General features: G+C 38.5%; 1 protein-coding gene across 1 annotated transcript in view; it reads right to left on the reverse strand.

The window, feature by feature from the left end:
* Nucleotides 1-15,611, reverse strand: part of AK5 (adenylate kinase 5) — a 292,207-nt gene that overhangs the window by 220,251 nt on the left and 56,345 nt on the right. Inside the window, 1 exon segment of the mRNA NM_001266348.1 lies at nt 11,714-11,905. Within this exon segment, the coding sequence (NP_001253277.1) occupies nt 11,714-11,905 (192 nt within the window).

A 15,611-nucleotide genomic window follows, 5' to 3' on the forward strand; every position in this document is an offset into this window, starting at 1 on the left:
CAGTGGTGCACGCCTGTAATCCCAGCACTTTGGGAGGCCGAGGTGGGCAGATCACAAGGTCAGGAGTTCGAGACCAACCTGGCCAACATGGTGAACCATAGTCTCTACTAAAAATACAAAAATTAGCCGGGTGAGGTGGCGGGCGCCTGTAATTCTTGCTACTTGGGAGGCTGAGGCAGGAGAATCACTTGAAACCAGAAGGCAGAGGTTGCAGTTAGCTGAGATTACGCCACTGCACTATAGCCTGGGCAACAAGAGCAAAACTCCATCTCAAGAAAAAAAAAAAAAAAAAAAAGGAGTTACTTGCAAATGTACTTTATCATATCTTTTCAAACAGAAAAAAGGATTATTTTTAACCTTTTGGTGGTTAATAGGTTGCCTCGTTCATTTATTCTAGCTCCTTTCTCCTTTATCTTCCTCTATATCAGAGGCTGTAAAGCTAAAAACTCCATTTTGCAGCTTCCCCTGAAGGTAGGGGAAACACATGCTCCACTTCTGACCAATGAGACACAGGAGCCAGTCAATGAGGGAGGCAGAAGGGGTTTATGGGAAAGCTTTTGCTTTCCTAAAGACAGACAATAGCTGTGGCTTCCCAGCCCTTTACTATCTCACCATTTTTCTGTGTGGAAGGTAAATTGGATGACCAGAGCAGTGGTAGTCATTTTGTCACTATGAGAAAGCATTAAAGATGTTGGAACAGAAAGACAGAAGGGGCCTGGGTCCTTGATGACACCATCTAGTCATTGTACCACCCCTAGATCATCCATTTCTGAACATATTTTTACACATGTCAAATAAACCTGTTTATTTAAGCCATAGCTATTTATTTATTTATTTAGAGACAGGGTCTTGCTCTGTTGCCCAGGCTGGAGTGCAGTGCTGCAATCATGGCTCATTGCAACCTCCACCTCCTGGACTCAAGTGATCCTCCCATCTCAGTTTTCCAAGTAGCTGGGACTACAGGTGTGCACCACCATGACCAACTAATTTTTTGTATTTTTGCTACAGATGGGGTTTTGTCATGCTGCCCAGGCTGGTCTTCAATTCCTGGCCTCAAGCAATCCACCCGTTTCAGCCTCCAAAGTGTTGGGATTACAGACATGAGCCACTGCGCCTGGCTCAGTTATTCTTTTATTGTAATGAAACAAACGTTTTATATTTGGTGAAGACCAATTATTGCACAGTGCTTTAATGGAATTATGTCCTCACTGCTACAAGATGTGCAGGGCTGTCTGCCATGAAAATAAATGGTTCCACATACACCTATAATGATTGAATTAATTCATTAATTTATTCACTCAATGAATTATTTTGAAACAGTTATTAGTAGAAAGAAAAACTGGTGATTCAACTGAATCTACTTTCTCTTTGCTTGGATTTTAATGTCACTTGATAATGCTTTAGCTTGTCAGAGTCCTGATTACATTCCTTTTCCTTCCCTATCTCCTTTCCTTTCAACCTTGCCATGAACACTATCCAAAGGGTAAACCAAAATGGTTAAACTGGGAAAATTTATGTTACACCTCAGATGCAGGTGATTTTTGAGTGCTATTTCTCCTGAGAGCACTTTTTCAATTACTCCCATGTTTGCCATCTGTGCCAGATGGTTGTAGGTCTGCCCTACGGAGAAGTAAAACCTGTGTCACTCAATCACTATCCCAGTCCAGGCCCTTGTCACGTCCCTTCCAGATGCTTCCTCCATTCACTGTTTCACACACAGCTATCAGCTTAATATTTCTAGCTGTGTCACTCCCATGCTCCAAGCCTTTCAATCTGGCACTTGCCAACAGAAAAACCCTTCCTCCTTAGCCTAGCACTTCAGTGCCTTGCTCAGTTTGATGACAGCACCTCTGTCCCCCGGTTTCTAAATTCTCAGTACTCTGTTCTACACTCATGTCCTGTGTCTGCTTATCGTGCCTTTCTTTCCTATTTCTGGGTTCCAACTCTTCCCCGTCTCTCAAGGGTCCATGTTTCCAGGAGAGCCTTCCCTAATCTTTCCAGGAAGAACTCACTCCCTGCCCTTTATTCTTCCTGGCCTGTTCTATTACTTTGGTGTGGTGGCACGTACCCCTTCCCCAGCTGAGTTCAAGTTATTTATGTTTCTATCGTCTATGTGCCTGTACCACAAACTCCCTGCAGACAGGATCGGGCTCCACATCATCTTTGTATTCCTTGCAGTGCCTGCTGTGGTACCTTGGATATGGGAAAATGTCATGATCAGGCATGTCAACAGATAGCTGTTGAATAAAAGGAGGATCACTGTTGTCTGATGAAAAGAGTGCCACGAATACATAGGCCCTCAATAAAATGGTTTGAATGAATTACTATAAAAGGACTATCATAATGGGGAAATGGAACTGTAAGGCTTAAGGGAGACAAGGACAGTGCTTTGCCTGTCCCAGAACTGAAGGCTTGGTTTTACGTTTGATTTGTAGGACTGAGCAAGAAGGAGATAGTAGTATAGATAACCAAAAATACAAGGTCCAACAATTGGCCATTTGTAGTATAATTTCTTTGCTTCTATATTTCTGTGCTTAGATTAATCAATTTTATGAATGATCTTAATCGTTTTACATCTATTACCTAGTAAAAATTACTTTAAAAACTTCTCAATGTAATGTACCAAATATAATTAATTTTCCCATTTATTCTTTTCTAAAAAACAGAAATGAACAGATTACAGCTGGATAGAGATGCTTGTCAAATGACAAGGGCCTGGATAAAGTGTTTTAACGAACGAACAACAGAATGATCACAAAACAGCCTTTGGGGCCAGCAGTGTGATCTGGGTTGAGACTCCACCGCTCCTGTGGGATCCTGGTAGGCTACACTTTCACGTGCTTTCATCTTTCTCATTTACAAAATGGAGATAACAATAGTATCTGCCCCAACAAAATTAGGTGAGAAATAATGAGTTATCACATGCAAAACATTTTTGGCTTGTTTTTAAGGTTTTTTTTCTAATGTTTATTTTAGGTTCAGAGGTACATGTGCAAATTTGTTATATAGGTAATTGTAATCAATGTTTAGATCCCACTTATAAGTGAGATCAGAAACATTCTGAATAGTACTAGGCACATATTAAGCACTCAGGAATTGTTAGCCATTGTTTTCTAAGGCACTATCTATTAATAATATTTTGTTGTATTTACCTGACTGGCAAGTCTTAAATGCTTATTCCTTTTCTTTTTTTGCAGGGGGGGAGACATTTACTTTAACTATAGTGCCATCTCTCTTTAAAAGATATTGATTAATTCCAATTAGTTTGGCCTTAAGCATGAAAAAAATTTAGTGTAAGGACATTACCAAAAATATTATTTTCTTTTTTTTTTTTTAGATAGAGTTTCGCTCTGTCGCCCAGGCTGGAGTGCAGTGGTGAGATCTTGGCTCACTGCAAGCTCTGCCTCCCAGGTTCACACCATTCTCCTGCCTCAGCCTCCCGAGTAGCTGGGACTAAAGGCGCCCGCCACCATGCCTGGCAAATTTTTTGTATTTTTAGTAGAGATGGGGTTTCACCATGTTAGCCAGGATGGCCTCGATCTCCTGACCTCATGATCCACCCGCCTCTGCCTCCCAAAGTGCTGGGATTACAGCCATGAGCCACCCTGCCTGGCCCCAAAACATTATTTTCTTACTCATGTTCCCAGTAAGTCTTAGTATAACATTTCAAAGTAAATGAAGACCTAACTCTGAAGTCTGGAATATTTGTTGACATTATTGTCAACATTATTGTTCTGATCACAGAGTGTCTCCTGGAGAATCAACCAGCTAAAAATATGTGTGTGCGTGTGTACACATATAGAACCTGTAGGGTTGAAACAGGAGTTTTAGGAAGTTGTTAGTATGACATGACATTCAGCTACCAACTATTTAGTAATTTGTTTTCTTTTGCTTTAAAAAATTTAAAAAGACAAGGTATTGTTGAAGACAGTCCTGTAGAAATAGCACAGATCTTAACTAAAGTATTTATAGACAGACCTGTCAATAATAGTTCTTAGAACTGGAATTTTCTTAATGTGAATCTCCAAATGTCTTCACTTGAATTATCTCGATTTTGTCCACATTATTTGTTTTATAGTTATCATGTGAGGGCCTTGCTTTATACTTCAGCTGGTTAAAAAATTGTTCATGGGGCTCTTTGGACTCTGTTTTATGAGTGTCTGTAATAATAAAATCAACAGAAAAATATTTTACATTCTGTTGGGGGAGGAAGTTATTCATTTTTAAAGTTCTTCCTTATTTTTCCTGTTAATACCTGTGCAAAACATCACAATAAAATATTGCATTTTTGGTGCAAGAGCTCTTCTCATCCGATGCTGACAGTAGGACTGTCATATAATCAGCAGCAGTTTCCAACTTCGAGAGAGAGATGCATTTGCTGAGTCATTTGGTTTGCTTTCTGCCTACGGGGTGTGAAGACGACTGGAAGTGAGGGAGCTTTGGGTATGGAAAAGTTGTGAGTCAGGGCGTTGCTTATGACAGAGACAGAATGCCAGAATGAGCTATAAATGTGCTATCTGCTTGTTCTTCCTGTTGTTTTGATGCTGTTCAGGAACCAGCAGAATTTGCTGCCCAGGACTGTGGATGATATACTTTGCTATATGCGGGTTGCCATTTTGTGAGCAAATGGCTTTATCTTTGTGCTTTTATTTTCCTTTCCATCCAAAAGATCAGAAAGAGAAATTGTGATCATGGTATTTTAGTTTTAGAGCCCACAATAATGACAGTATATGAAAGTAATCAGATTCACTTAGTTCTGGATATTTTAAAACCAAAATTACAAATAGGTATGTAAATAGGTAAATTAAGTGGGCAACACTGAGTAATCCCCAGAGATGGCAAGCTCCTTAGGGAAGCAACAGGACTTTTCTGAGGGCGGCACCATCTTGGCAGCTCTACACACAGTAAGATTTAATAAGTGCTTATTGCCCAGAGAATGTGATTCCTTTTAAGCTGCTCTTTATTCCAGTCAAAAATGGATACAGTATCTCTCATGTTGCTTCAGGGCTCTCACTGAGGTTCTATCAGCATCAGGTTTTGTGCCAGAAGGCACTGTTTACTTAATCTAAATACACTCTGGCAACTGAAGAGCAATTTAGAGGACCATATATCCAGGTGACTATAGATATCATCGTCACCTAAATAAATATCTTCCAGAATACTTCCACAGCCTTTCCTATTTATTAACCTTTAAAAACCCTTCCTCAACTATTTTCTTAGTTACTAAATCCACCAAATAGGAATTAGTGGGAGCTTTTGGTTACATGACAATGGATGCTCAAACAGGATATAAGTGATGGTACTTAAAGGAAATACAGCTTCATTATGTCACACATTACAAACTCATTAACCCCTTACCTATTGAGAAGCTGTAATAGAATTTTCTTCCTAGTAATTTTAGGAGAATGGGTTTGTTTGGGCAAGTTGTTATCAAACACGTTTGTCTGCTTTTCTTATGTTTAGGTGGGTTGCTGTTAAGTGTTTATGCTGTTTAGTTTTCTTTTCTCCTGGCTGGGTGCGGTGGCTCATGCCTGTAATCCCAGCACTTTGGGAGGCCAAGGTGGGTGGATTGCTTTAGCTCAGGAGTTCGAGACCAGCCTGAGCAAAAAAGCGAGACCCTGTCTCTACAAAACATACAAAAAATTAAGCGGGCATGGTGGCATACACCTGTGATTCCAGCTACTTGGGAGGCAGAGGTGGGAGGATGGCTTGAACCTGGGAGGCAGAGGTTGCAGTGAACTGAGGTCACGCCACTGCATTTCAGCCTGGGCAACAGAGCCATACCCTGTATCAAAAAAAAATTCTTTTCTCGTTGGGTTATTTTTCTTCCCATTTCCACCACCTGTGCAGTGATGCTAAGTGGAGTTGGTGGTAATTAACCAGTGGCTGTACATCGAGAGTTTCGGGATAAATGTACTATTATACTTTAAATGTTAGTGTTGGTTCCTATGAAATGTGAAGTCAGTTAACAAATAATTATTCAGCAGTTCTCTCTAAACTAACTTTTACTCTTCCTACTTATTTTTCCTTTGGCTAGGAGTGTCTGATGGGATGGGAATTACAGTGCATCCTTCACGACCTGGGTTTGAAGAACGTGGTCCACTTTGGTCCACCTCTGTCACTCTGAGACAGAAGCACCAACCCCTCTTCTTCCTCCTCCTCCTCAGTGTACTCAGTGTGAGGATAACAAGAATGAAGAACTTTATGATCATCCATTTCCACTTAATGAATAATAAATATATTTTCTCTTCCTCATGACTTAAGTAATAATATTTTCTTTTCTCCATCTTACCTTATGGTAAGAATCAGTACATAATATGTATAACATACAAAATATGTGTTAATTAGCTGTTTATGTTATTGATAAGGCTCTGGTTGACAGTAAGTTATTAATAGTAGTTCTGTTTGGGGGGAGTCAAAGTTTCAAGTGGGTTTTCAATTGCACGGGGGCTGGCACCCCAAACCTTGTGTTATTCAAGGGTCAACTGTGCATAGTTTCAGTGGTAAATCTGAAATGCATAATGCAGGGATTCTCAAATTTGAAGGAAGTGATATGGGGCAAATGAAGCAACTGTAGTGTGAAAGGGGTTATCTGGGACTCGGGGGCAATGTCTGGTAATAAACAATGGTGTAGTTTGACAGGACTGTGCTCTCTGTGTCACTCGTTTCCCAATACTGATGCTGGTTTGTGATGAGTGTTTCCCAATCTGCAGCAAAATTAGAAAAATAAGGCAAGTATTGGGAGTTTTTTTCTAATGCTTTCACTTTGTAAAATTGAAAAGCCATCTTGCCCCTACTTAAAAAATATTTTTTTTTTTCTGGCCTAGTAAGTACTAAAATTAGGGAATCATTGGTCTATACAGCCTTGTTAAATGCCATTGTAGCCCTCCTCACATTCCTCGACCACTTCCCAAGAGGTGAACAATAAATAATCCTGATTTTAACCTTTTTCAGCCTCTGCCTTTCCTGGCTGAAGAGATTTAGTTGGTAAACCTGGGTATGAATTAGTAGGCCTCTTCATACCTCCTGTGACCACAGCTTACCTCTGATTTCAAGTTATACTCCTACAAAAAGTCCAAAAGGAAAATGACCATTTGTTTACTTCACAGTCTAAAGCTAAATATGGATTTTAATGATTATTACCAATATTCAGTAGTATTTGTTCAATGCACGTAAGTGTATATCCATTTCCCTGGTGAATTCCGTGTTTTTCTGGCTGAATAGAACATTTAATGGCAAAAAGTTTTGAATGCATTTTGGAAAAATAACATATACATTGCATCTGAACTTTTCTTTTTGCACAATTTAAGAAGATCTTTTTCTTTAAAAATAAACAAAATTGCATATATTTTTTAAAAAGTTCATCAAACTTACAAAAACTTGACCTGTCTTAATTAATTCTGCTTCTTAAAAAAGGGTTCCTGAGAGGGATGAGGGATCAAAGACTACACATTGGGTACAGTAAATACTGCTCACGTGATGGGCATACTAAAATCTCAGAAATAACCACTACATAACTTATTCATGTACAAAAAATATAAATTAAAAAAAAGAAAAAAGTGTTCCAACTTGGTGAGACTGATTGAAATGAAGACTAGTTGAAAAAAAACTTTTACAAGAAAGATTAAAAATGATCATGAAACACACATTTTATTGGAACTTTAAAAATCTATAAAAGGGAAATTATTATTCAAGAGTTACACAGTTTCAAGTTCAAGTGCTCTAAAATGTCAAGAGACACAGCTTACTCAGCAATACTAAAAGTAGCTTTCCTTGATCCAGCAATACCTAAACTACCAGAAAAATCTTCTGACAAACATTGGGAACTCACAGCCTCCTAATCTTTAATTACAAGCATAAAGCAGTAAAAGATGTATTGAGGAATTATATCCGACCTCACGGTAAGTTAAAGACAACATATAAATATGTCTGAGAAAATTCTATGAAGTAGTCTTTAACATACCAGCCTTATGATTTCATATTATTTTCATTCATACTTGCACACATGACTGCACATGGACATGTATAATACAAGAATAAAAATGAAGAAGTTCATGTAATGGGAACTATGTCAGTAAGATACAGTATTCAAGCAACAGCATGTTTTTCTTGGCTAATCTGATTAGGTTTTCTCTTTACACTGGGTTTGTTCGCTAGTCAAATCTGCCAACAGATGTAGTCAATGAAGTAAACAAGAAAAAAGAGTGGAATGACGTCTGTTACTATACAGACACTGCCATTATATAGCTTGATTACACAGACAATATAGAAGCTAAAGAAGACACTGAGTCAAACTTATAACTGATTAATAGACAACTTTAAAGAAAAAGGTGAATTATGTCTAAAGTTTTTACAACCTATTCATTTTGGATTTCTTCAATAACCTATGTATTGGAGAAAAGGCAACAGAGTTCCCTCAAAGAGAACAGAATTGCTAGTGGTTACTGTAGGTTCTAAAAGATGAGCATTTGTTGGGGAAGGAAGAGAGACGAGGAAATATAAAAACTGTACAAGACTATCAATCATGTCATTTACCCTTACAACATTCTAGACACCATTTTAAGCTCTTGACATCTATTTAATCCTCACAATCACGCTGAGGTAGGATTGATGATTATACCTATTTTACAGGTAAGGCATATGAGTTGCAGAGCAGATAAGTAACCTGCAGGAAGTCACACAGGTGGTAGGTGGTGCAGCTGGAATCTGAATCAGGCAAAGCGGCTGCATGGAGCATCTTAAAACATGCCCTCTGCATTACCATCATCTACCATGTTATGTATATTCTCTCATTTTACCCACACAACAATACTAGGAGGTAGGTAACACTGTCTCCAATTTACAGATAGAGAGATCAAGTCCTAGAAGCTAGTACCTTGTAGGGGATCATGAAATTATTAAATGGCAATGGAACTGAGATTCCAAGTGACAGGATGCAGACACCAAACCCCCAGAGAAGAGGAGTACCAACATGAAGTTTCTCAACTATACTAAACGGGGACATGGTCTCTGTGGCCCTTAAGAACTCTGTGCAGAGATAAGTGATTAATGAGTGTGGAGACAGTCTGTTCTATTCACCACAGGGAATTCCAATCCCTAAAACAGTGCATGACATATGTGAGGACACCCTGCACATTTTTGCACTTAATAATTCATCACAATTATCACACATAATAACTCAACAGTCATCACACTTAATAACTGATTGTTTAATCTCTTTCTTCACATGCTGCAAGCTCTGTTCATTTCCTGGAGCTTACTATACAGTGAGCAGGTACTGTTCTAGGTGCCTGCACTATGTCAGTGTCAAAATAAAGATCCTTACCCTTTGTTTACTTAGCTCTGCACCCCTATGCCCTAGCAGAGTATCCTGGTTTTCAGTAAATATGTACTGAATGAGTAAATGAATGAATTAGGAGGGGCAGGTAGGAGAAAAGGGAAAAAAAACTACAGAGAAAAGGAAATATTTGGGTTTTATCTATTAATCCCCAGATTTTTATTAAAATCTTAACATGCTTATTATTAATATAAATGATCATTTTTATTATTTAACTCATCTTTAAAAGCAGAAGTGTCACCAAATATATTTTAATTCCAGCAGTAAACTATGATCCAGGTTCTAAAAGAGGACACGTGTTTTGCTTCTTTGTCAGATAATTTTTTCAAATTATATTCCCCAGAGCTTAGCCTGTGTTTGCGTTCATTGCTTTCCAAAAGGTGACTTTACTAGGCAAGTTTTATCTCAGTAATTAGAAGCATTTATCTTAAAGCTCATTTGGTTTTAGCAGTGAGGTTATAGGCTGTCATCCACATTGTTATTGACTCCCTCAATTAGAGGCAATGGCATTTCACCTCCATGCAAAATATTAGTAAATTAACAATCTCCACTCCGCATTCATTTGAGAAATCTGCTCTGCTTGTGATGACGAATGTGACAAGCAGGGAGTAATCAGAGACACTCTGGTAACACCTTTGAGCCTTGCAAATATCAATTAAATCTGGCCTTGCACCTTACAGTTGGGGTTTGGTTTGTAGGGCAAATTTCTTTTTTTATGATACAGTGTGGAAGTTAGTGTTGGTAACTGGTGAGAAAAACGAACAACAGCCAATAATCCTAGCACTTTGGGAGGCCGAGGTGGGCAGATCATGAGGTCAGGAGTTCGAGACCAGCCTGGCCAACATGGTGAAACCCTGTCTCTACTAAAAATACAAAAAATTAGCCGGGCATCTGTAATCCCACCTACTTGGGAGGCTGAGTCAGGAGAATCGCTTGATCCCGGGAGATGGAGGTTGCAGTAAGCCGAGATCGTGCCATTGCACTTCAGCCCGGGCGACAGAGCAAGACTCCATCTCAAAAAAACAAGAGCAAAAAAAAAAAAAAAAAAAAAAGAACAAAAACCAAACAACTACCCCAACAAAACACAGCCACAGAAGCATCCACACTGATTTTCCCAAATCTTTTCAATTACTCAATGCCTGCTTTAAATCAAAATATGAACCCTGGCATTGTGAACAATTTCCAGATCAGATTTACAATTCTGCGACATGACAACTTTGACTCAAAGAGCAAATCATGTTGAAAATTTCTTTATGGTGCTAAAAAGATTGCAAAGAAATTATTTTTCAAATGTCATGTCTGTCTCTTTCAGGCCCGAGGGCATCCTAGTCTAATGAAGAGAGTTTTAACCCAGAAATTGTTAAGATCACAGGAGTTCTCTGGATGGGCTTCAGCTGGTTTACCTAACATTTGTGAAATAAAAGTCTTTATGTGCTTTTTATTGCAATAGGCATGGATCGCTTTGATTAGATTCTCTACAGAGGCCTGTAACCCAACTAGACAAAAGTTGGTCCACTGGCCCGGGTCCAAGGGCTGAGAGGAGGATTCTGCCAAGGTCTGCCACCATCCAGCTGTCAAGGAGCTGCTGTGGTTTTAGTGTCTTCTTGCATAAAGTGCTCTCTTCAGATGACCCATTATCCTCTTTGTCTCCTCTACACTTTCATACTGGAATCTGATGATGTGATGATCATAAATTTAGCTGAACCTTCACCTCTAATGTTCTAGATTCTAAAAACTATACAAACTAATGATTCAGTGTCATCTTTCATTGGCACATTGAATATCATCAGCCACAAAACAAACTAAAATTTTAGGAAAACATTAATATTTGCATTGCATCAAAGGAGCAGAAGGGTGACTACCTCCCATTTTGACACATTATCACTTCTTTATGACAAGTCAAACCCTTAGGAAACTTTTTCCGTGAAGTCAGAATCTCATTTCTTTATGTAGTACATTATGACAAACAACGCTTAAATCTATCATCACCCCACATCAACTGTGTGGTTATAAGTCTATCAATTTTGTTAGGCTTCCAAAGACAGACAGAAGAGTGGAGAGACTGGACAAATATCGCTTACAATCACCCAGACAGTGATTTTAAAACATTTTTTTACTTGAGGACTAAAGAATTTTGGCCAAGGTTAAAATTTATCTTCTTTCATAAAATCAATTAAATTAAAATGAATGTTTTTAAAAAACATTATGGCTTAAAAAGGCGAATCAGGTCAAAATGATACATTTTTTTTCCATTGGTTCTGTACCCCCAAAAAGCCACTTTTTAAGGTAAAGAGGATTTCGACATGAGAACATAGGCTAATGAGAGATCTGAAAGAGCGTTCTTGTATTGGACTTGTAAAACTTGAGCTAACTTACTGTCACGATGAGCCCCTTTTCCTGGAAGTATTTAACCAATGGAGCAGCGTTCTGCTTGAAGTTCATTAGTCTCCTTTGGGTAGCTTTTACGTTGTCGTCTGGTCGGCCCTGCTGTTCTGCACGCTTCAGTAATCTTTCTTTGAGTCTCTGATTAGCACAAGCCAGGAATACCACCAAGTCGGGGGTACAGATCTGTGGAGAGCATCAACAAACAGAGAGGCATTCAACATACCAACCAATGCATGTGGGCAGCTGCATCCATTTCCTGTTGTTCTGTGGAGGCTGCCATATATTTGGCCCTGTATGTTTTTGCCAGTATATCTCCAGGGCTGCCGCTCTACCCAAGGCCAGGAGCAGCCTTTCCCAGTGTAGTCCATGTAAATAGCATTCCCTAACTCATGTGGCCATATGCAGTAGCCAACACTTTTTATACATGCTCAAATAAGTTTCCAAGTTGAATTAAGAACAGTCTCAGCCAACCTTTGCTAAAAATATTGTATATGCGACTTGATTTTAGAGGGGAGGAACTACCGGGCCACAGGTGTTCTCTACAGTAAACAAGTACTATTGCTATGATTACTATTTGTTACCATTTAAAAATTATCTACTGTATGCCAGGCCCAATGCTATTTCCTTAAGATATTGCTGGCCGGGCGTGGTGGCTCATGCCTGTAATCCCAGCACTTTGGGAGGCTGAGGTGGGTGGATCACGAGGTCAGGTGTTTGATACCACGCTGACCAACATGGTGAAATCGTCACTACTAAAAATACAAAAAAATTAGCCGGGCGTGGTGGCACGCACCTGTAATCCCAGCTACTCAGGAGGCTGAGGCAGGAGAATCACCTGAACCTGGGAGGCGGAGGTTGCAGTGAGCTGAGATCGTGTCATTGCACTCTAGCCTGGGCGACAGAGCAAGACTCCGTCTCAAAAAAAAAAAAAAATTGCTAAATTTTACAACAATCTGCAAGGTAAATGTTATCTCCATTTCATAGATGAGCAAAGTGAGGCTCTGAGAAATTAAAGTACTTGTCTGAGATCACATGGTCAGTAAAGTTAATATTTGAACTCCAGTCTGTCTGGTCTAAGGCCTCTGTTCCTTTCACTATCACAAAGTACTGAAAGGCCCAAAGGTCTTCATAAATTTCAGAAAATACTGAGGAGTGGCATGAAAAGAACCTATGAAGTAAAAAGTTTCTATTTAACTAAATTAGAACTAGCATTGCATTTAAAACATAACATGACTACATGAGGTGACTGCAGCTTATAACTGAGAACGGGAGAAGGCAAAAAGACAGTTTGCATAGTGGTTCGAAGCAATAATCTCCAAAGTGTTTTACTGCATCTTCACATTAGTAAATGTTTTAAGCATATACCCCAATTACTTATTAATTTACTAATTATGCATGTACATATGATATGCATGTATTACTATACTAGTACAGAATGCACATTGTAAAATATATATAAAAATACAATTTTTAAAGGATGGGATTCTACTATTGTAATTTTAACGATTTTTTTTCCCATATCACAGTGGTTTGCTTTGTGCACTCTGGAGACCACTAGTTAAAAAATGGACTTGGGAGGCTGGGAGACAAGGATTCCAGTTTTTTTTGCCCCAGGACTTACCAGCTGAACGATAGGCACATAATTTAATCTTGCTAAACCTCTATGTCCTTATCTGTCAATAGAGATACACGAACAGGCCTCCTTGAGTTATTATGAAGATTAAATAATATAAAATACACGGCATGTATGTTTCATGGCAGGTGCTCAATACATTTTAGCCACAGTTGCTATCTCTTAGTTTTCATGATTCTATGTGGCTCTGGTTCTCCTTTAACTTCTTATTTTTTATTTTGTTGTTTTGTCTTCTGCTCACATTGGTTCCTCCTCAGATCCCTGAAGTGGGGGGTGTTTTCCAAGGCTTAGATCATACTCTTTTCCCTCTCCAGGTTCTCACTCTTTCCGTGTCCTTCTACTGTTTTGGTTTCAGCCACTACCTTTAGCTGATAAAGTTCAAATCTCCACTGTCAGCACTGACTTTCAATAGCACCCCAGTTCTATATTTTCAAATGTCTATGTGACAGCTCTATTTATGTCTGAATGTTACCTGTGACTCAGCAAAAATTAATTTCGGCAACTTCCCACCTAAATAAAATCTCATCTTATTTATTTTTACTGTAGCAACACTCCTGTCCTAAATCTCTTAGCTGGAAGACTTAGTATCAATTCTAACCCTTACTCATCAAAACTTCTGTCTATCCAAGTTATCACTGCTGCCTATTGATTTTGTCTTTAAAAAATTGTTCAAATGACCAGGTGCGTTGGTTCATGCCTGTAATCCCAGCACTTTGGGAGGCCAAGGCAGGCAGATCGTGAGGTCAGGAGTTCGAGACCAGCCTGGCCAAAATGGTGGAACCCCATCTCTACTAAAAATACAAAAATTAGCTGGGTGTGGTGGCGTGTGCCTGTAGTCCCAGCTACTCAGGAGACTAAAGCAGGAGATTCACTTGAACCCGGGAAGCGGAGGTTGCAGTGAACTGAGATTATGCCATTGCACCCAAGCCTGGGCGGCAAGAGCAACACTCTGTCTCAAAAAAAAACAAAAACAAAAAACAAAAAACATTGTTCGACATCTCGTCTTCCAATTCTCACTGCCACTGTGTAAGCGCAGGAATATGCTAGGAAAGGTGATTAGGAGCGTGGATTGTGGAATCAGACAATCCTGGGTTTGAATCTAGAATCTGCCTTCTATTAGTTGTTTGTCCTTGTGTAAACTGTTCAACCCCTTTGAACCTCAGTTTTCCCAACTGTAAAGTAAGGAATAAACTCCTAACTCAGAAGTTAGTATTTCCCAATTTTTAAAAAACATGCAAATCATTTTTGAGAAACCTTAAAAAACTAGAAAATCACTTGTAATATTTGTGAGATATATCATAAAGAGATTACGTGAAGTTGAAGCTTTTATTTTAATCAAATATTATCTTATAAAATTCATAAACATAACTATCAGTAACATCCAGCTTCAGCCATTATAATAAAAGATATAATTTAAATTTTACTTTAAATAAATTACATAAGAATTTTGTTGACAAATAAAATGATATATTGTGCTTGGTTTGGTGATAACATGTATTAAAACATAAGAAAAAACTAACTCAGCTTTGAATGCAGATAAAAACTTCTTGCATTTTTACATTTTTGCATTTTGCACTGAAATGTTTTACTTTAATACATTTTGTGTTTGTTTTAGTCTGTTAATGTAAGTGCTTCTCTTTCCTTGACACAGTAAGGCCATGGATAGCCTTCTACACAGGTGTGATTACTACAACGATTACAATCATCACTATAGTCTGTCTTTTACTACAGGTATTGGCTTTTGAAAAACTAGCGACAGCTTGAAATTTATGTGGTTTTTTAATACTTTGAATAAAATTGCATTTTGTTTATGTATGTTTTTAGTTAGACTTTTTCCAAGCAGTTTTAGGTTTACAGAAAAATTAAGTGGGATATATAGGATTTTTGATCAATAAATGCAACTTCAGGTCTGAAAAAGATGACCTTGAAATGAATCTACTAAGCTATTGAATGTTATAACTGTGATTAATTTGCCGTCTTTCCTTGGTATAAATTAATGCCTTATGACTAGTTCAGTGGAAACCTTACAAGCCAGGAGAGAGTAGCATGACATATTTAAAGTGCTAAAGGAAAAAAAATCCATTACCCTGGAATAGCATATCCAGCAAAAATATCCTTCAAACATGACGGAGAAATAAAAATTTTCCCAGGCAAACAAAAGCTAAGGGATATCATCAACACCAGACCTGTCCTACAAGAAATGCTAAAGGGAGTACTTTAACCAGAAAGAAAAGTTAGTTAATGAGTAATAAGAAA

Source organism: Macaca mulatta, chromosome 1 (assembly GCF_049350105.2).
Source record: "Macaca mulatta isolate MMU2019108-1 chromosome 1, T2T-MMU8v2.0, whole genome shotgun sequence".
NCBI lineage: Eukaryota > Metazoa > Chordata > Mammalia > Primates > Cercopithecidae > Macaca > Macaca mulatta.